The sequence below is a fragment of the Budorcas taxicolor genome, chromosome 11, assembly GCF_023091745.1.
Source record: "Budorcas taxicolor isolate Tak-1 chromosome 11, Takin1.1, whole genome shotgun sequence".
Classification (NCBI taxonomy): Eukaryota; Metazoa; Chordata; class Mammalia; order Artiodactyla; family Bovidae; genus Budorcas; species Budorcas taxicolor.
In genome coordinates this window covers 10,637,559-10,659,128 of record NC_068920.1, presented here as the reverse complement: position 1 = coordinate 10,659,128, position 21,570 = coordinate 10,637,559, and the positions used below count along the sequence as shown (strand labels likewise).

The following is a 21,570-nucleotide window of genomic DNA, read 5'->3' as shown; positions in this document are numbered from 1 at the left end:
GATTGAAAAGAGTTGGACACAACTCAGCAACATCACTTCAGCTTCACATGGTGAAAGCTAGGAGTGTTTTTAAGTTTTTGTTTGTTTTTCTCCCCCTATTTTTTGGTGGTGCTGCGCAGCACGGGGGATCTTCGTTCCCCGAACAGGTACAGAGCCGCGCCTCCTGCATTGAAACTGCAGCGTTTTAACCACTGGACTGCTGGGGGGGCGTGCCTGAGGGCCAGCTTTTTATCAAACGTCAAAACCCTTGGCCAGGACTATAAGAAAGTCATGATGGTATCATGGTCCCCAGCACAGGAGACACAAAATTCCACTTCTGAATTTTCAACTTGCAAATTTAAAAACTGCAACTTTAAAAAGTAAACAGAAAGGTGCACTTTAAATACAAATACATTTTAAATAGGTGTAGAACTAGCCAGAGCCCCTGGAGTAGAGTGTGAGTCTCATAATTTCACGGGTGCTTTTGGAGAGAGAAAGGAATTGGTGGAGGGGGAGGGCAGAATGTTCTGGAAGCCAGAAGTTTCTCTCTTCCAAGCAGATGTGACTGGGTTACTCTAAATCCTCTTTCACATAGATAGGGAAGAACAAACCATGTTTTAAGCCATTCAAAGGCCAAGGAAGGGAATCTATTAAAATTGATTTTTTCCAGTTCACATAAATTGACCTATATGTTCTTTTTATATTTTTTAATTGAAGTATAGTTGATTTATAATGTGCTAATTTCTGCTGTACAGTGACTCAGTTATACATATACACACACTCTTTTTCATATTCTTTTCCATTATGGTTTATCACAGGATGTTGAATATAGTTCCCTACGCTATACAGGACTTTGTTTCTCCATCTGTATATGACAGCTCACATCTGCTAACCCCAAACTCCAATCCATTCCCCCCTTACTCCCCTCTCCCTTGGCAACCACAAGCCTGTTCTTTATTTGACCCATACATTTTTTTAACATTTTATTTAGTATTCGAGAATAGCTGATTAACAAATAATATTGTGATAGTTTCAGGTGGACAGCAAAGGGACTCAGCCCTGCACACACGTTATCTGTTCTCCCCCAAAGCCAGGCTGCCACCTCACATGGAGCAGAGCTCCGTGTGCTGTGCAGCAGGTCCTTGTTGGTTTCCCATTTCATTTTTAAGACAGTGTCTGTTTTTGGCTGTGCTGGGTTTGGTTGCAGCGTGCAGGCCTCTCTCGTTGTGGCACGCAGGCTCAGTAGTGGTGGCACGTGAGCTTAGTGGCCCTGTGGCATGTGGGATCTTGGTTCCCCGACCAGGGATCGAGCCCACATCCCCTGCACAGCAAGGTAGATGCTTAACCCCTGGACCCCGAGGGAAGCTCCGTCCATTTTTAATATAGTGGTGTGTGCGTGTCGATCTCAGACTCCCTAACTATCCCTTCCCGCCTCCATCCCCCCCACGCCCACCCCAACAACCATTAGCTGGCTCCCGAAGTCTGCGAGTTAATCTATTTATTCTCACTCTTTGCTCTAAATAACAGCTGTTGGAATCTTTCCAGCAATCTGAAGTTTACTGACCTTGGCTGAAATCAGGAGGCCACAATGATTACCTTTTATTTTTAAATAAACTCGGAGGAATAAGTGTTTTCTGCCACAGGTATGTCTTCTTCAAGGAGCTGGATTTCATCCCTTTGCTCCGATGACGGTGCGGTGGCAAGAACACTGTTTGGGGTGGGCGTGAACAGTCTTCACGGGGCAGGTGGGGTGCCAAGCCCAGCTGTGACCTTCAGTTTAGTAGCTGCGTGACCTTCACTGTGGCCAAACTGCTCTCAGCCTGAGGTGCTGATGTTGAGGACACAAACCCCTCCCCTGTGAGCCTTGTTCTGAACCCCTTACTTAAAATTCTGCTCTTCAGTGACCAGTTCACTTACCTTTCAAAACCGAACCTGGGGTCGAGTATTATCTTCTCCCTAGAAAGGATCAGGAAGACCTCCCCTCGGCGTGCCCCTGCTCCTCCGGTCACTGTGATGCCCTGAGTTGCCCTGAAGGGCTGGCAGCCCCCCCAGGAGGGGGGGGAGTCGCGCGTGTTATCAGCGCGATTGCTCCCACAGCACAGCTGCTGCAGGACTGGGCGCTGGTCTTCTGGGCAGGCTGGTCTCTCATTCTTGACTTCCAGGTAACGGCAATTCCTTTCTTTGTCGTTGTTCCCGCAGAGGACTGCCGTGTCTCCCGAGCTCCTCCCACCCCCCCCTTTCCATGGCGGGTATGACAAGCTCAGCTGGCTTCCCGAGGGCAAGGTGTTCAGTAACGTCCAGAGAGAGAGGATCATCTCCAGGTTCCTGAAGGAGAGCGTGCTGAAGAGAGTGTTCCGCTCCAAGCAGCTGAGGTGGGAAGGCCCCAGCTACCAGAAGGAAGATCCAAGCCACAGCTTTCCTGCCAGCAGAAAGTAAGTGCTGTGCTAAGTTGCTCACTGTGTCCAACTGTTTGCGACCCCATGGACTGTAGCCCACCAGGCTCTATGGGTTTCTCCAGGCAAGAATACTGGAGTGGGCTGCCATTTCCTCCTCCAGGGGATCTTCCTGACCCAGGGACTGAATTCATATCTCTTAGGTCTCCTGCACTAGCAGGCAGGTTCTTCACCGTTAATGCCACCCAGAGAGTAAGTTCTGATCCCCAAAACCAAACCCAAATCCAAAGTGAGAGGGGGATATAAAGCTAAGAAAACCCAGCTATGGAGAACAGGCATCTGGAGGACAGGGAGACATATAAAGCAACTCAAACAGTAGAAATCAAATCTTGCAGAAAAATTGAAATAAAGGCGGAAACATGATTGAGAACTGGATCAAAAGTGTGAGCCGCAACAGAGGAAGGTGTGGAACGTCCTGATGTCTGTGCTTATCTTACACTGGAAAGATATTCATGCACACGCCTATCACACACCTTATAGGAGCAGGTTTTTAACAAGATTTCTCACAACACAACTGGGGCCTCCCAAATAAGGAAGGAAAGTGTTCAGCTTAATTTTTCAAACAAAAACACAACTTCTAACTAAAAGTAACTCCATGAATATTTCTTAGAGCAGAATTATACAAATACAAGGAAGTTGGGCTATTTAAGGTAAATCTCACAAAAATGGAGTCTAAGTTGGAGATAAATATAATTGGCCCTGACTGAAAGACAAAGCAGAGGCTGGAAAACGGGGAGGCAGGTGGGGGGGTGGGGTAAGGGAAACCGAGTTACCTGGACACACTAAATGCAAGCTGCCCGTAATTGAGTCGGAGTCTTTCCCACTGTTATAGAGTCTTACGGAGAGCAAAAATCTCTGGGGGTCCAGTGGTTAGGGCGCCAGGCTTCCGCTCCCAGGGGTATGGGTTCGGTCCCTGGTCAGGGACCTAAAATCTCGCGTGCCATGCAGTGTGGCCAAGGAAATGCATATTAGTAATTAGAAAAGATGGTCCTGACTTTCTGAAAGCAAGTCCATAGTTACACTGCACAAGATCCTTCAGCAGAACACAACCTGCCCCAAGTTTGGCAATACCTGGGAGAATCAAGGGAGCAGGAAGGGAATGTATGGAGCCACGGAGGGTGTCGGCAGAGGGGGGCGGATGCAGAGAACTGTTCCCTTCAGGAGAACAAGAAGCTAAGCACTGTTGTTCCTGACCTTGTCCATCAGCCTGGACAAAGAGAAGGAAGGTATGTCAGAGCGCTCTCCAAAGTAGTTGTCAAGAGTCCGCGTCACCTTCCCACAGCAAGAGAGCCTGAGGTGGGGAGAAGGCCCCTGGCCCACAGGGTGACTGGCCCGAGGAGCTTCCCTTCTGCCCACCAGGACCAGCTCCGTCCTGACCGACGGAAGAGCTTGTCCAGTGCCAAGAGACAGAGGCAACCCGGTCCTGCTTCATGGGTTAATAGGGAGGAGCAGGTTGGAAGTAAGGCTACCAGCAGAACCAAATCCCGCAGAGGCTTGGGGCTGGTTAAGAAGGCTCCCAGAAGGCTGGCCCAGGACCTGAGCTGCTCTGGAAAACAGCCACGTCCAGCCTGCGCCTTGACTCTCCGGGCTGAACTAGGGGCAGACCAGCCTGCAGCCAGGCTCTGCCCAGGCTCCCCGGCTGCCACCCCGCATCCTCCACATCCATAGCTTGGCCCTTCCGCCCCTCGAGAGGCCTGGTCCCTCGCTCTCCCGAAACACCCTGTGGGGACTGTGCGGTCACTGCTGTGTTGAACATGTGATGCTAAAAACCTTATCAACTTGGGGGAAGGGAGGCAGGGTTTTGATGCTGATGCAAAGCCTTCAAAAAGTCTCCAGAGACAGGAAGAATCATCAAACAGAGAGAATAGGAGCGTTTTTAAGAATATGTTCCGTCAGGGAAAAAGAGAGGACCTTAGAGGACGTGCTTATCCCTGGGTGCCGCAGCTCAGAAGGGCCTGAAGGGATTAGGGAGCAGGTCAAGTTCTGAAGCTGAAGGAAAAGCAGAAACAGAAAGCAAGGATGGGGGCTGCATAAGCTACACACGTGACGTGCGCACACACATGTGAAACGCACACACGTGTCCACACACACACATCACTTCTGTCTTCCAGCCAGAGAACAGAAAACCCTTTCCCACTTAGATACGTTAGTCAGTGTTAGCTAGGAATATGTGGACACCCACATGTACCCAAGTCACTAGCTTTCAAGAAATTGTAAGTTGGGAAATGTAATATTTAAGGCTGTTGAGTGTTACACTGGTTAATCTCTATGAAATGTTCGGCAGGAGGCCTGAACGTAGTAACCACACCACACAGAAAAACGTCACTTTGGGGGTAATTTAACCCAAACACGTACGGACTGTCTGTTAGGCCAGGCACTCTGCCAGTCAGAGAAAGGCCCGGTCTCATCTTCAAGGTGTTTAAAAGGTAGCGAGTGAGAAATTTAAATCAGTAACTCTGATGCAACAGGTGAGCAACGAACTGAAAGCAAATCCTCCTGTAAACCCAAATCGGGGTCTCGAAGGAGGGAGCAGGCTGGCTGGGCGAGGCAGAGTCGCGGGCGGGGTCGGACGCAGGGTCGGGGTCGGGTCTGCGGTCAGGGGACGGGGCCGGGCTGAAGGTAAGGATGGAGCCTGGACCTGCTGCAGGGTCCGGCGGGAGGCCGGGGCGGGGCCGGGGTCAAGGTCGAGGTCAGAGGTCAGGGGGTGCGGTCAAGGTCGGGGCGGGGGTCGGCGTGCAAGGGGGCGCCGCGCTCTGTCCTCCCCGCAGGCCCGCCGAGCCGGAGGCCCGGCGCGCGGAGCGGCTGGGGCGCCCGGGCGGCAGCGCGCGCGGAGACGCGGCCGGGGACGAGCCGGGGGCCAGCGGCGCCGAGCGGTAAGAGGCGGCCGGGCCGGCCGGACGCCCCCCTCGCCTCCCCTCGCCTCCCCTCCCCTCCCCTCCCGCCCCCGTTAGGAGGCCGGGCACCCCGCCCCGTCGCCCCCGCCTGGCTGCTCCCCGGGCGCCGAGCGTCCCCGAGCGGCGTCCCTCCCGGAGACGCCCGGCGAGCGCCCTGCTCCCCGCGGTAGCTGCCGTCGGTCTGCGTTTTTGCAGCGGGTCCGAACCCGCGCCTTAATCTGCCTCGGCGAAGCCGTGACGCTTGCTGCGCCCGCAGGCTCTGCCTCGAGCGGCGGGGCCCGGGACCAGGGGCGTTTGGCGTGGGAAACAGGCCTTTCGGCGGATCTGAGGCACTTGGCGGGGTGGGGGCGCGGGGCGTCTGCGCTGCCCGTGCGGAAGGTGGGTCCCGCTTTCCAGCGGGGCCCCTGACTCAAATGCTGCACAGCAGGCAGCCCGGCCCTGTGTCTTACTTCCAGACGATTCGCCAGTTTGTGTTTTACTCTTCCGACCTGATAGTAGCTCCCTTCTCGCCTCAGACCTTCGTTTCCGTCTTCTGACACTGAGGTCTTCCCGTTTTCTCTTTTTTGTGCCCCCCTCCCTCTGTCTGGCTGGCCTGGGTTCCCAGTTAACCCCCTCTTGTGAGCCGGCCTGCCCTCAGGCCAGCCTCTCCTCTTCTAAAGCGTTCTCTTACCCTCTGGAGGCTCTCTCTGCCTCCACCGCGGGCCTCGCCCTCCATGTGCTGCCCCACACCTGTGCAGGATTCCCAGGAAACCGAGGAGCAAGATGGGCAGAAAAGCCGGTGAGAGCAGCGGCGCCGGCCCGGGCGCGGCCGTCCCCTGGGAGGTAGGTGCCGCGGAGCGCGGGGGGCGCAGCACCGCCCCCGCCACCCGCCGCGCTCAGCGCCTCTGCGAGGTGCCCCGCGGGCCCTGCGGCTCTCTCTGGGAGCAGTGTGCACTCCACCTCTAGGTGCGTTCGCAAGACCAGACGGAAAAGTTCTCTTTAAAACCTTTTTAAATTTTATATTGGAGTTTAGGCGGTCGGCAGTGTTGTGTTCGCCTCGGGTGCACAGCTCAGGGAGGTTCAGTCATACATATATCCACGCTTTTTTCAATTTCTTTTCCCGTTTATTTACAGAGTACTTCGTAGACTGCCCTGAACATTTTTATGTCCTTTAACAAAGGACAAGTTAACCAGCTTCTCTGCAAATCTCCAAACATTTCTGATTGCAATGGGATTTCATGAAACATGCCACCTTGATTCCTCGAGAGTGCTCACCTGTTTAATATCCTTACATGTTTTCTGTGAAAAATATTGGCAAGGCAGGTGGATATCAAGTAGGAGGGCCCACTTCCCACCTGTAGGGAGTTTACAATGTGGCAGATGTCGTGGGCGACGGCCTTCCTTACCTGGTGACTTTGCTTCCTCTTACGCTGTGATCTCACTGTGATCTGAGTGGGTGACTTCGCTTCCTCTTCGCTGTGATCTCGGTGGGTGACTTCGATTCGTCTTTGCTGTGATCTCGCTGTGATCTCGCTGTGATCTCGGTGGGGCAGTTTTCATTTGCTGCCCTTTATCGTGTTACTGTAGGGCTGTTCTCTCACAGGTTGTTTTGCACCTTGAAGGTGAAGGTGAAGGTGAAGTCGCTCAGTCGTGTCCGACTCTTTGCGACCCCGTGGACTGTAGCCTACCAGGCTCCTCGGTCCATGGGATTCTCCAGGCAAGAATACTGGAGTGGGTTGCCATTTCCTTCTCCAGGGGATCTTCCCGACCCAGGGATTGAACCCAGATCTCCCACGTTGAAGGCAGACGCTTTACCCTCCGAGCCACCAGGGAAGTCCCAGGGAACCAGGATTACAGAGGGGAGAGAAGCCTGAGAATCTGTCAGGAGGCTCTAAAAATACAAGTGTCTGGCCTCATCCTACTTAATCAGCATCTGTGTTTCTCAACTTTTTTTTTTTAATTGCATGTATTTACTTTTTCTTTTTTTTTTTGGCCGTGCTGGGTCTTCCTTGCCGTGCGCGGGCTTGCTCTGGCTGCGGGCTTGCTCTGGCTGCGGGGCCTGCCCTGGCTGCGGGGCCTGCCCTGGCTGCGGGGCCTGCCCTGGCTGCGGGGCCTGCCCTGGCTGCGGTGTGCGGGCGTCTCACTGTGCTGGCTTCTCTGGTTGCGGACCGCCGGCCCTAGTTGTGGCCATGGGCCCGGGAGTTGCAGCTTGCGGGCTCTAGGGCTCGGGCTCAGCTGCGGTGCGCAGGCTTAGTTGCTCCCCAGCCTGTGGAACCTTACCCAGCCAAGGACCAAACTGGTGCCCCCTGCCTTGGCAGGCAGATTCTTAACCACTAGACCACCAGGGAAACCCTCAACTGTTATTTTTGAAGAGCACCCCTGGTGATTCTCATGCAGAGACTAGATCCAAAGCATGTTCTCTCAAAGAACAAAGAATTTTATTAACTTTTTTTTGTAAATAAAAGCCTCTGCTGCTGCTGCTGCTGCTAAGTCGCTTCAGTCGTGTCCAACTCTGTGCGACCCCATAGCCGGCAGCCCACCAGGCTCCCCTGTCCCTGGGATTCTCCAGGCAAGAACACTGGAGTGGGTTGCCATTTCCTTCTCCAGTGCATGAAAGTGAAAAGTGAAAGTGAAGTCACTCAGTCGTGTCCGACTCTTGGCGACCCCATGGACTGCAGCCTACCAGGCTCCTCCGTCCATGGGATTTTCCAGGCAAGAGTACTGGAGTGGGGTGCCATTGCCTCTAGGAAAAGATAAACCAAGGCCCACCTTCCAAAGGTCAGCTCTCCTTCCTGCCAGGAGGTAACTTCCTTGTGGATCAGTTCAATTCTCATCCTGTATTTAAGCTGGTTTGTCCCTCTTTCTCCTTAGTGCAGTCATGATGACCTAATACTACCTAACATTTCATTGGTGTGAATGTTGCTTAAAGTTTAGTTTACGAAGGTTTTCTCATTTGCGGTAACAAAGCTGCTGAGTTCATCCCTCAAATGTTACTTTAAAAAAATTTATTTCTTTCCTTGGTTTGGCTGTCCTCAGTCTCTGCCGCTGCCTGCAGGCTTGGTCTTGCTGGGGCGAGTGGCACTGCTCTCCTCGAAGGGCTGGGGCCCCTTGTCGCAGAGCCGGGCTCTGGGCGCGCAGCTGCAATGGTCCCAGTTTACAGGCTCCGGGACACAGGCTCAGCAGTTGAGCTGCGTGGGCTTAGCTGCTCCGTGTGGGATCTTCCAGTATCAGGGACTGAACCCATGTCTTCTGCATTAGCGGGCAGATTCTTCACCACTGAGCCGTCAGGGAAGCCCTCAAATATTAGTTTTTCTAAAAGTAAACTGCCCACCTCTTCACCTTCTCTTTTCTAGAATGCCTTACTGCAACCCTCTCCTGCACACGCCCATGCCTTTCCCCATAGCGGTCAGCGCAGTGTCTGGAATGTGGGTCCTCAGTAGATACTGCACCTTTACTTATTCATGTCTTGCCTTAAAAAAAAAAAACAAACAGTTCCTGCATGTTTCTCAACATCTGGAGTCTGGACTGAGATGCGGGCTAGTCAGTGTTGAGTATGTGAGGGTCAGAGAATTTTGTTCTGTTGATGGAAAGACTTTCATAGACTCTCAGATCTGATACTCAGATACATAAAATCTAGTGAATGAGCCATCGTGTGCCCAGGACACACTGAACTGGACACTTTCTCATATTTTTAAAATCAGTTTTGAAACGAAGACATCAATTCTTATAAAAGCCTTTCCATTTCCTGAGGTCTTATCCAGCTGATAATAGTTGAAGGCGAACGTTTCTCGCTCCTCAGAAATGCTGAGTGTCCATATGGGGTGGAGGTGGGGGTCATAGAACTTGGTGCCCTTTGTCATATTTTACCCAAAAGACCTATAAAGTCATGTACTTGGGCTTGTAAAATTTTCTTACGTTAAGTTTATTGAAACAAATATTGTTTTAGAGCTTGTCTCGCTGGAATTTGGATGCAGAAGCGCTTGTTCCTGAAAATAAAAGCCCCCCACCTGGGAGGGACAGCGCCGCAGGTGGTAAGAGATCCCAGATGTGTCTGCTTATATTTATAAATATACGGAAACTTACATCCCTATTTGTAACAGGAACAACCACTCATGTTAAAGGGGCTTGTTTTGAGTATCACCAGTTTTATGTAACTATTGTCATCTTTTTCCCGTACACATTCTTTCAGGCAAAATTAACAAGGTAAGGATAAATATTTGGTTTTAAATAATTCACAGCACATTAGCATGACATTGTATGTTCCTTAAAGAAAGCTTCTTTCCTCTAAGTTAAACTTTAAATTTTATTTCTATGGAGTTCTTCAAACAGGTCAAGTCAGTGCTTTCGCTTACTGTTTTACAAAGCTGCAAATAGGTCATTAAGTGAATATCTTATTATATCACATTTTTCAATATAACAATATTATAAATGGAAATTAACATTCTAATGAATATAATATGCTCTAGTCACTGCCAAAAGCGAGGTGGTCTCAGCCCTTAAGATGCCTTAAGGCAGTTGAAACGGTTATATTTTGAAGCAGTGAAAGAATTAGTCTTTCATCTGCTTTTATTGATCAAGATGTAAAACAGTTAACTGTTAATAAAGACAATTTTAATGATAGTCTTATTAGTTAACGGTGCTTAGTTGATCTTTTTAAATGGATTATACTATTCCTACTGAGGTCAGTACAGACCAATACGTATATAAGGGTGAATTATCAGACTCGAGCATATAGTGCTTGGTTAGAACAAGAACTGTACATTCTTAGAACAAGAGTCGGGGGTAGAGATGCTGGGTGTTTAAATGTCTTCTGCCGCTTTATAGACCCGCCCGGAAATTCCAGCAAAGCAGCTCCTGCTGGAGCTCACTTTCTCAGAGTTCGTGCCCCAGAGAACACAGGTGGGGGTTCTATCTGTCACACTCTGAAAGCATTTTATTATTTTTAAAAAGGCATGCCGTTACTAAAACGTCTGTGGTTTTCTTCTCAGAATAGTAAACGAGGGCTCTTCCAGCTGTGGAGCTACCCCGTGAGTGAAGCAGGCACCACGGAGCTCAGGTGAGCGAGTGTTTCTGGCTGTGAGACAGACAGCTACCGACGACTCAGCTCCTCAGTTGAAGTAGGCCGAAGAGCAACCGGGAGCAAAAAGGGCTGTGCGCAAACCCCGGGGAGGCCCCGAGGAGGGGAGTGGCCGCGCGTGTGCGGAAGCCGCGAGCAGGCCTGGCCGCGGAGGGGCTGGGCGAGCAGCGGCTGGCCTTCCGTGCGGAGGGGACGGAGCCCGGGCGAGAGGCGCCCCGGCGAGAGGCGCCCCGGGCGAGAGGCGCCCCGGGCGAGAGGCGCCCCGGGCGAGAGGCGCCCCCGGCGAGAGGCGCCCCGGGCGAGAGGCGCCCCGGGCGAGAGGCGCCCCCGGCGAGAGGCGCCCCCGGCGAGAGGCGCCCCCGGCGAGAGGCGCCCCCGGCGAGAGGCGCCCCGGCGAGAGGCGCCCCGGCGAGAGGCGCCCCGGCGAGAGGCGCGACGCAGGCGCCAGCGACGGCCCGTCGCGTCCCCGGCTTGCTGCGAAGCCGCAGGGCAGCGCCGCTTGGGAGGCCTGCTGGCGCTGCGTCTTTTTACAGGCGAGGACAGCGGGCAGGAGACCCGCGACGGAAGGCTGAGCCGGCTGAGAGCTCGGCCCGCGCCCGCAGCGCCCCGGCCTCACCTCGGACCCTGCGTGGGGCCGGCTTCCTCCTTTGGGTTCTTCGGTGCGCGTGAGGCCCCCTGGAAGGCGTCGCCGCGTCACAGGCCCAGGGGACGGGGGCGTCCCCGTGGACGGAGCGCCGCCGCGAGTCGTCTGCGGGGGCTGCTGAGGTGGGCTGCTCGCCGTCCCCGGTTCGGGCCGTCGGGCGTCTCCCCAGCAGCCGCTGTGCCCTCCGCCGAGGGTCCTCTGCGCGCCCGGGGCGCGGCCCTGCTCGCGCTGAAGCCGAGGCAGCCCGGAGGCGTGCAGCGGGCTGCAGTGGTTCGTGTCCGGGCGGGTGGTGCTGATGGGAGGTGGGGGGAGGCTGCGTTTCAGAGCAGGAGCTCGCCGGATGAGGCCAGGCGACGCAGGAGGACGCGATGGAGTCGGGAGAGGGCAGAGGCTGGAGCCACGGGCGCGGAGCCCTCCGCCCCGGCTTAACCCCAGCTCCGCGGGATGTGTGACCCCGGCCTGCCTGGGCCTGGGATCCCTGATCCGTCCAAGGGAGAAAATGAAACCGCCGACCTCGTGGGCTGTTGGGAGGACTACACAGAGTTGATGGGTGTTCACAGCTGGTGCTGGCGAGGCCTGGTGTTGGTGCAGAGTGGGAAGCTTGAGGGCAGGGAAACATTTTGCTAATGAGATGTTTCTCCTCAATGTCAACGAAGAGTAGAAGCCGTGACAGCTTACGTGAGTGTTTGTTTGCGGAGTGCGTTGGTGTCATTGTCTAGCCTCTCAGACCACCTCCAGGGTGGATAATTTCCACTTTGTAAGCTGGTGGCAAAGGGGTCCAGCCACAGTCTTCCATATTGAGATTCCATGCTCTCTCTTTTTTTTTGCTACATGGATTGTCTGTTATCAAGTATAGATTTAACGTGATTTTCCTGTGATTTTTCAGAGGCAAGTCATTAAACCTAGTGCTTAGCTAAATGAATAGATTTTTACCATTTTCTGAGTTTTTGTAAACCCCTCAAGACTACTTTGTTGACTTGAGTGTAAGTTGGCTTTAAAAGAAGCAAGAAGAAAACGCAACTGTATATATGTCAATTAATGCATCAAATCTTTCCATGGCACTGTTTCTAGTAAGTGTTTAAAACGTAGAACTGTGAATTCAGTATCCTATGGCCTGGCTTTTTTGCAGTTTTCATTTGAATATAATATCTAGAAGTATTACCCCTAAAATGAAAGTGTACCATCAGATGAAAATTGCTATAGACTGTATCTGGGATAATTTTTGTTTATAGCTAGACATTGTTTTGCTTCCTATTTTGGCTAGACTAATTTTTAAAAACCACAGTGGCCCAAGTAGAAGCCTTTCTTAAGTAACCTAACTACACTCTTTGAGAGTTTCCTTTTGTCTAATTCAATAAACATTTCAGTGTAATTTCAGTTTGAGGTGGAGAGCCTCCTTCTCAGACATCCTAGTTACACGTAGGGTATATTCATAGGCGAGCAGCTATGATCAGCCACGTGTAGCCTCATGGCCATTCGAAGTCAGTTAGCCATTTCTAGGTAGAATGGTCTAGTCATCTATGCATGTACAAAGGACTGCCCAGTTATTATTTTAATCTATACTTTTAAAAACATAGATAGCTGTATATAGTTAGAGCGTATTTGAAAATTAACATGTTTCTGTTACAGATAGAATGCCATTGGGGGCTAAACATTAGTCTTTGATAAAGCTTTCTTATTCATTATTTTAATAGCATTTTAATTCTAGGCAACCAACCATTCATTATATGAATCATTTTTTAAGGGATTTCAAAGTATCTTCAGTGGAAACTGGCTGTAATATGACAAATAATCCCATGAGGCTCTTCGGTATGAACCCACTGACAGGTGCTTCAGTGGACAAGCGAGTTGGCTCCCACCCTGCACTGCGGGCACCACTGAGTCTCTGCCGTCCATGTGCTGATGGAGACTCTTTCAAGGACACGAATGAGCCTCATATTAATTTATGCTCAACTCTAGAAAACAACAGTGGAGAACTTTTAACTGCTCCAAACTGGAATCTGAAGTATGGAAATAGCAGTGTGGAGGAAAATTTAACAGATGAAAGTGATTTATCAGAAAATGAAAAAGCAAACGATGCTTTACTCAGCTATTTTAAAAAGATGGACCTGAACTTAAAGCCAGAAACAGTAGAAAATGTTGAAGAACCTTTCACAGAGGAACTGAATGAAGTATTTCCATATCCTGATTTTCTTCCCCCTCCTTTCAGTACTTTGGACTTGCACAAATTAGCCCTCTCAAAATCTGACAGTTGGAAAATGTCAGTGGAGACGCCGGCCAGCTCCCTGGAGCTGCTGATGGCTCGTTTGCTGGACATGGAGAGACTTCAGCACCTGACCATTCAGAGAGAAAGGCCGAGACTCCAGACCTCCTTCTGTGCCCCGGTCGCCACCGAACGACCCCCTTCCTCCAAAGCTGTCTCCAAAACGAGACAGCCCAAACCTCCTGATGCTGTGGGGCTTCAAATGGCTTGTGTAGAGAAAAGTCATGAGAAAATAAAAAACAGTTCTGGTTCTTACAAGCCTGAATACCGTGCTCCCAAGTGGAACTGGAACAGCGCTGGCAAATACAAGTGGAGTTCGAGGCCAGCTCTGAAAACCTCGTCCACCCCGAAACAGGCCATTGCCGTCCATGATGACTTTAAGGATCCCAGCATCTCCGTTTTAAACCCATGCCAAGAACTCACAATCAAGCCCGCCCCTGTCCAGACGACTCAGCTGCTGGTTAAAACGGTCTCGGCCAGATGCCTGCCGCCGAAGTCTCCTACACCGGTTTCACCCACACTCCTGTCTTTTCCTGATGGTCACAGGGAGGAGAGCCAGGCACCGAGGGCCAAAAAGGAACTTTACCGAAAAGGTGTGGTGCTGGGCAGGCCATTCTGTGTTCAGAAGCTGAACTGCTGTTTGTCACCTTCATTAACAGCTAAGGGTAAGTGCTCACCCACTAACCAAAAATAACCCCTCTCTTCTTTCCTGCATCTCAACACGAGCAAATCTACTCCAAGAAGCCTGGCTCAAATATGGTCCCTCCTTCCGAGATACAGGTATTACACAGTCACAAATATGGCTCCTCATTGTGAGATACAGGTATTACACGCACACACACACACACTCGCTCACTCCTGTGCGTATGCACACAGAATCCCTGAATGTGCTGTGGCGTGGAGCTTGTCAGAGCCCCAGCTGAGATGGCTACACGTAAACCATGGGCTTCCCTGGTGATGTATTTGAGTCTCTCACATGTTACGTTTCTAAGGAATGTTTCTCTTAGAAAACCATTCTGCTCAAGGTGGTTCTTTTGTTGTGATTATTTTCCAGTGTAATTCTATCATCAATAAATGGTATAACAGACTTACCACTGGTACGATCATTTTTTTATTCCATTTGAGTCATAGAATCAGTGACTTTTCGTTATAGCTGCTTTAGCGTTTCCGGTGTTCTTTCAGATTTTACACCAATTACTGCAGGTATGGAGCACGGCCTCCCTGTCCTATACAGGAGGTGCCTGTTGGTCATCTGCCTTACGTGTAGTAGTGACTCCAAATACATCCCTCCCTCTTTCGCCACTGGTCACCGTGAGTTTTTCTGTCTGTAGGTCTGTCTGTTCTGTGAAACAGTCCGTGGGCATCATCTTCTTAGACTCCGCTATATAAGGGGCATCATGGCCTTCTTGACCCCCCCTCACCGGTACCCTCTTCTCTTACCCCTCATCTCCACACACCTCCTTTGTCTGTCACTTTGCCCTAATCTTTGGGCATTTGTTTTGCCTTTAAAAGCTAAAGAAGTTGCTATTTTATTAAATTAACATACAAGATCCTCTGGGTCCTTCCTTGAAGCCTCAGAAACTTACCCTTCCCCAGGCCCTTGGTCACAGGCGTAGGCGTGACAGCAAGGTCAGTTCTGAGGCCCGGCTACAGACAGAGGCTTGAAACCACCCTCTTCCCTCGGATTGGATAGCTTTAGGATGTTGAAGGGAAACGGAGAAAGGTCACTGATCACAGAATGGCCCAAATGTCTCCCCAAGACTACTGCTGGAGTCTTAACCCTGGGTAGTTAGTTGAAACTCAAAACAGCTGAAACTTAACTCATCACCTGGCAAACAAGGCAAAAAATGATGTAATTAGCCAGGTGGTGCAGTGGTAAGAACCTGCCTGCCAACGCAGAAGACTTAAGAAACACGGGTTTGATCCCTGGGCAGGGAAGATCCCTTGGAGAAGGAAATGGCAACTCACTCCAGTCAATATTCTTGCCTGGAGAATTCCAAGGACAGAGGAGCCTGGCGGGCTACGGTCCATAGGGTGCAGAGTCGGACACGACTGAAGCGATTTTGCACATGGGCGTAACTGACATCCTTTTCTGCACTTGAGAATCAGGCAAACAAGACAGTCCTGGTTTCTCTTGGAGCCCTGAGGAAACAGGGTCTTTGGGAGGGGCCCAGGGCTCCACTCTGTGAACACAGCATCCCAGGTGAGTTTGATGCAGGTGGCTCTTAGAACAGTTGGAAAACGCTATACAAAGTGAGAGGACTGGTGCAGCCCACCTGGACCAGAGTCTGGGTATTTAAAGGGGTAGTGGGCTTTGGTTTTAGTGGATGGTTGGTGAATTCAAATTAACACTTCAGACATCACCTAGGAAAGGAAAACTAGAAAAGCCTTCCTACCCCCAACCCCCTCCCACAAAGGCAGTCACTATTAAGTTTTTGCGTATTATCTCCCCACTAAGGTGGCATGCTGGAGTGGAGATTAAAGGGCGATTCAAATCAACGTTGAAGAGGCAGCTGTCGTTTGTTTCCTCCATCATCATTAGGAAAAGAACACGATGCAAATAGTACTTAAAGAGGCAGGGGCCAGGGTATGCTTAGTTTTTAGGTTAATTTCAAAGGAAGTTCTGGACCCTTACAACAGCAATAAAAAAAATAAACTTAATTGTTCAGGATCCCTTATAATAGACTCTTACTTGAATCCCACACAATGAGGCTCATTAGCCAAACGGTGTTAACAGCCTTTCCACCGATTTTCACAGAAATGGGCCTGTGCTTTAACTCAATTCCGACCCGGTTCCCCACCGGCGCATCCTTCTTTCCTACAGCTCTGCGTCCTGAACCTACACACCAGCGCGCTCTCCATCTCATTTCGACCTTCACCTGCTTGCATCCCAGGCAGGCCCTCACCTTCAGCGCTGAGATCTCATCTTCATTCATAAACCCTTCGGGGAGCGTGTGTCCCATTCAATGCTGTGTCCTCGTTGTTGCCTGGCACGCTGCACACACCCTTTAGGGTCTCTAGCTAAGATGTGGAGTTCGGCCTCCACACAGGCCTGTGACGTTCCCGCAGCAGCTGCGAGCACCGGCCCCGCTGCCAGCCGTCTGCACGGGGACCCAGGCTCCGCTAACAGTTCTGACTCCTCAGGCAGGTTCCTTGACCTCTCTGTTCTTCCCTTACCTAATCGGTAAAGTGAGTAGGAAACCTTTTCTCTCATATAATCAAGAGCCTGGCAAATTCAGGGTACGTATCAAGGAGAGCAGGAGGGACACGGAGGGCAGAGAGGGTGCCCTGTGCTAAGTTCATGACAGACCATCCACATTCCCGCTTCTCAGAGGCACAGGCACCGGGGACGCGGTGTGCAGTAAGAACGTGAAGCCTGTCTTTCGGAAGCAAGGAGCGGGAGACAGGAATGTCGCTGGGGTTCTGTGACAAGCAGGTCTACGAAGATCAGTGGGAGACAGCAGGTGAGAAACAGTGTTCCTCACTTTACACGTCAGACACGAAACACAGGCAGTAAGACATCACGAGGCAGCAGGGTAACAAGAGGCGTGTTTATTACATTTTCCTAGTAGGTCAATTAGGAACATTGCTGCTGAAATGCAAGTTACAACTCAAAGGACACTGGGAATAATTAGGATACATATTGAGTATTTTCAGAGGTCAGCTTCCGTATCTTGATCACTAAATGGAAAGATTCTTCAGAAGAACAGTCCCTTACCCTACACGTGGAAGAAGAAAAAGATGCCACGATGATGAACTCTATCAAAGTAACTGGAAAGCATTTTAAAACTCAATTTGGTGCACATTAATTGACATAAAAAACAAATGAATTTGTAGTGAACACTTTATAAAAATTCACATCTGAACTAATATGCTATGAAAAAGAAAACACTTTAGGAAGCTCAATTTCTAACGCTGCCCTAACTAACAAAGTGACTGTACGTTGGCCATCTGGCTTCTTTCCTATCTCAGTATTTAGAAGGGAATTCCTTAACTGCTTGGCCTGCATCTGAAGACATGGGATTCCTGTTGCAGAGATTCTCTTTCTCCCCAGCTAGCAAGAGTTCCACTATGAAACCACGATAAACTACAGGTGGAGAGGCGGCGGCGTGCACCCGAGGACTACAAGTCATGTCTCACTGCCTCCACCACATACCAAAGACATGTCCCGAGTATGTCTTAGGGAAAGGAGGTGGTAGTTACAGTGATTAAAGAAAGTGGTTTTTAAACACAAAAAGAGTGTAATGAAACAGGCACTGGGGAATAAAGGAGTAGGGTGCTATTAATAAGAACGGAGGGTGAACTCATGCTGGGAGGGTCTTAAGGTTTATTTAACCTTGGAGGACAACAGGTCTACCCGAAGAATGATCCTAAGATGTGTAGGCTCAACCACTCCAACTACAAAGAAAACTACGCTCTGTGGGTCACGTTCTAGGACTTACAGACCCTCAAGTCTCACAATCACTTGATGCCATTTTTGCCACAAAGTGAAATAAAGCAAAACCTTCCTGAGAGAAATGGCAGAGTGGCCGGCCTAGGCACTGCCCGCCTGCTGGGGACCGCCTGCCCGCTGGGCACGCCCACCTGCTGGGGACCGCCTGCCCGCTGGGCACGCCCACCTGCTGGGGACCGCCCGCCACCTGGCCCCACCCTGCAGGCTCACAGAGCTCCAGGTCTCTGCCTCAGAGACCACGGGCTCCAATACCACTCCGTGCGCGAGAATCAAGACCGCTCACGGAGGCAAACGGAGCCGTGCTGAGTCCGCAGCCCCGGAGACCTAGGGGGCGCCCCCTCACTCCCCTCAGGACCACGGCTGTGCTCGGCACGTGGCCTATTCTAAGACCACGACACCACTGGCTGGGCAGACCCCGCAGGGGTGAGCCGCAGAGGTGGGCGCCCCGGGAGCTGAGCCAGCGCTGAGGGCTTGTTCCTATCCCTGGGCATCGATCAGCCAAGACGACACGACCCCTGTGGCGGAAAACTGCCTCGGGATGGATGCTCTTGGTGGCTGTGGTTTTTCTAGTAGTCCGCCGGGACCGATTCTGACAGCTATGCGCTACGCGGGATCTCCCCGACCACACGGCTAACACTGCTGGGTCTGACTCCTCTCTGCACTCCGGGGGAGGGAAGGGGCAGGGGCAGGAAGCGTGATGAGTGAGCACTTTACAATGAACACGGGAGCACCACTCTCAGTACCAAAGGGCGATGCACCCTCAACCGTCATGCTGAAACTGAAACACCAGACAGAGGTTAGATGGAGGCTCTTTGTTCTTAGACCTCTATGGGACAGAGCCCTGGCTCATGTCTTCTGGAGCCATCATCTTCCACTGAGCTGCACCTACAACACAAAGAACAGGCAACAAGCGACTTCGTTTGCTTTTTAAAGAACGCGCAGCAGTTTTGAAGGCATAAGATGAACTGTTTCTAGTGGAGGTTAACTTACTTAAATAAGTATACAAAAGGAAGCCATGAAAAATCACCAGAAACATACAAATGTAACTACTGTGAGTGACAATCAGCGGGAAACGCTCCACTGTGCAGCAGGTAAGTGGCCGCCAGAGCTAACGTGGCGGGAAGCTGCTATGCTTAGTTCAGGCAGGAGAGCTGCACCTGTGAGCCTTGCTTACAAGGCCTCACCGCCTGAGGACGAGCACGCCTGGCGTTCACGTCGGTTCACGGCTACACCACAAGGAGGGGGGGCACACAGTCAGAGCTGGCCTAGGATAGCATCTGCACCTTCCTGGCTGCAGGTCATTTCATGCCTTTAAATGGAGCAAAACCCACCAGAAGGATGCTGCTACTCTGATTTTCCATTCTCGAATGCACCAAAATGTGCATGCTTGTTGTAATTAGGTGCCTGGGTGAATAAAAAAATCCCATTTACAATTTTAAAATATTATGTTAACCTCTAAAAATCTGATTATTTTCCACACTCCTCAGGGAGATAAGCATTCATTTTACCACCCAACCAGAAAAGATTACATTTCTGAAAATTCTCTGCTACCATGTTAAAAAAGGTTACTAATTCCTTTGCGTTGCAAAACCAAACTGATTGACATGATTTTGATTTAAACCGTTGCTAAATGTTTATCTACACATGCTGTCAGAAATAACCTTGTTAAGAAGGTGCAGCTGGTGTCTCAGCAAATCAGACCCTGGAGAAGGCGGTGAGTGGCCTGTGCCCCGTCTCCTTTTCTCTTTCCGCACCATCAGAAGGAAAAGTGAGAAAACAGCAGAAATATTAGTTAAATCCTGGACTCTACCCCACGACCTACAGGAACTACCTCACTACACTGAAAGCTGACAATACTGTTAGAATTTTTTGATGAAACAATTAGGCTCCTAATTATTAATAAAATTACACATTTCTGGTTAGCTTACACCTCTAACGAGTAATTCCTTCAGGTAAAGAATTAAAGGAAGAAACGCAAGGTTGCTTTTCATTCTACGTGGTTTACCTGACTTACCAGCACTGAAGACAAAAACTGTTAAAAATGGCTGCCAATGCCTTGTTCACAAAAGACTTTATTACCTAGCAATGCATACTGGGAACACACAGAAGCCTGCACGGCCCACGCCGCGTGCAGCAGAGCAATCCCCACTTCACGGCAAGTGAGGCCGACTGGGTATGCAGTGGACAGCACTGTAAGCCACACCCTTACAGGAAAGTTCACTTTACAGAAGAAATAAAAGGTAAGGAAGCAATTACCGCTTTTAAAAAGCAGCTGCTTTGTTCAAGAGTGGAAGGTTTATGCCTGTATTGAAAGACAACATGATCACAAAGAATGAAAACAGTGAACAAATGCAAAACACTTTTTACCGTAAAGCATACACTTTCAAAATGACATACAAATAGTTAAAAATTTCATTACGTTGTCTATCTAACTTTTAAATATGAGGACTTCCAGAATCAGGCCTCAACATTTGTTATCAGTAAAGGGAACTACGCACTGTTTCTGTCACTAGGAACTGCATTTAACAAAATGTGTATAAAGTCTATAGCAAGTTGATTTAAAAAAATGGGTTACTAAGAAACAGTACACTGAAGGCGCTCTATCCATCAAGCACATTCTCTTCAAATCGCAAATGTGATGAATGGAACGGAAACTGTAACTACTCCACAGCTGTGATGCCAAAAAATAAAACAAGAGCAGCTCTCACACATGCGGGGAATTCTGCCACAACGCTAACGTCCCTCATTTGTCAACTCTTCCAGGAAAATAACATCTTACACACCGGTGATGTTGATGGTTCAGCTTACCTTCAGTGTACTGAATGCTGTACACAACCTGCTTTAAAAGAGGAGGCCGTCCCTGCAGGCAGGCTCAAGAAGGAACAGGCCCCTTCGGCACTGACTACACCCAGGGCATGCCGCTGTGGCCTGCACACACACACCTAGGGAAACGTGAATATAAACAGCATTTATGCTGGCCTTTTTATCTGAGGACCAAAATGAAGCCAAGTTTGCTAAAATAAATCAACCACCCATCTCACTACTCATTTTATAGCAGATGCTTCTGTCTTTTATGTGAACTGCAACCATTTACATTAGCACTGGAATTCTGTGCAGTCTTGGCGATTAAAACAGTTCTACAGTGAGATTTCACACAAGACACAAAACAGAGTAACTAACATTTCTAAAAGAAATATCACCCTTGGTGTTAATTCAAATATATCATGCTTCCTCAAATCTGCTGGAGAAATACTTATCAGCTTATATACATTAACAAACTGCTGTGAGGTTTCTTCAGTCTTTGCATCTAATTACTCAAACCCTCGGAGCGTCTTCATCTCAGTTAAATCTTCTCCTGGATGAAGGCATGCTGCAGGGCCTGGTTGATGCTAATCCGTTTAGCTGGGTCCAACATTAGGATCTGGTCCAACAAGTCCTTCAGCTGGTGTACTTTTTTACGTTGGTCTTCAGGAAGTCGCTGGCACCCAATCAAGTCAGCCAACAGGTCCTTAGTTGGATTAATGGTGCTCATGACAGTAACTTTCTCCTACAAATAATTTTTTAAATGTGTATCTCTAAATAAATTACTAGACACATATAACCTAAAAACTTAAATGAAAAAAGGTCAACCCCAAGTTAGCCATGATGGCTTTTTTAAATGTGATTCTGTAATTTTATAAAAAGGTCAGAGGAAGAACAGAAAGGAATTCTATGAGAATTCAAAATCACAGCTCGTGAGGGAACACAGGCATGGGGTCTGCAACAGCGCTCGCCCACTGGCCTACCGCCAGGCGCGGAGTGGCTGGTCCATGGAGTCGCAAGAAGGGGG

General features: G+C 50.1%; 2 protein-coding genes across 13 annotated transcripts in view; one reads left to right on the top strand and one right to left on the bottom strand.

Annotated features, from left to right (window-relative positions):
- Window positions 1–21,570, bottom strand: part of PRPF4B (pre-mRNA processing factor 4B) — a 63,725-nt gene that overhangs the window by 19,610 nt on the left and 22,545 nt on the right. For 2 of the 12 annotated variants that reach the window (XM_052649796.1, XM_052649798.1), the window contains one exon: window positions 16,833–21,288. In XM_052649796.1, the coding sequence (XP_052505756.1) occupies window positions 21,085–21,288 (204 nt within the window). In that variant the 3' untranslated portion in view covers window positions 16,833–21,084. Of the gene's footprint in view, window positions 1–16,832; window positions 21,289–21,570 lie in introns of those variants that run through there. The other 10 variants (XR_008200197.1, XR_008200198.1, XR_008200199.1 and 7 more) reach the window with 10 other exon arrangements.
- FAM217A (family with sequence similarity 217 member A) lies at window positions 6,089–14,226 on the top strand. The gene is given in 6 exon segments (XM_052649799.1): window positions 6,089–6,148; window positions 9,252–9,459; window positions 9,462–9,508; window positions 10,130–10,204; window positions 10,294–10,361; window positions 12,770–14,226. Coding segments are annotated over 6 exon segments (1,671 nt in total). The 3' UTR covers window positions 13,983–14,226.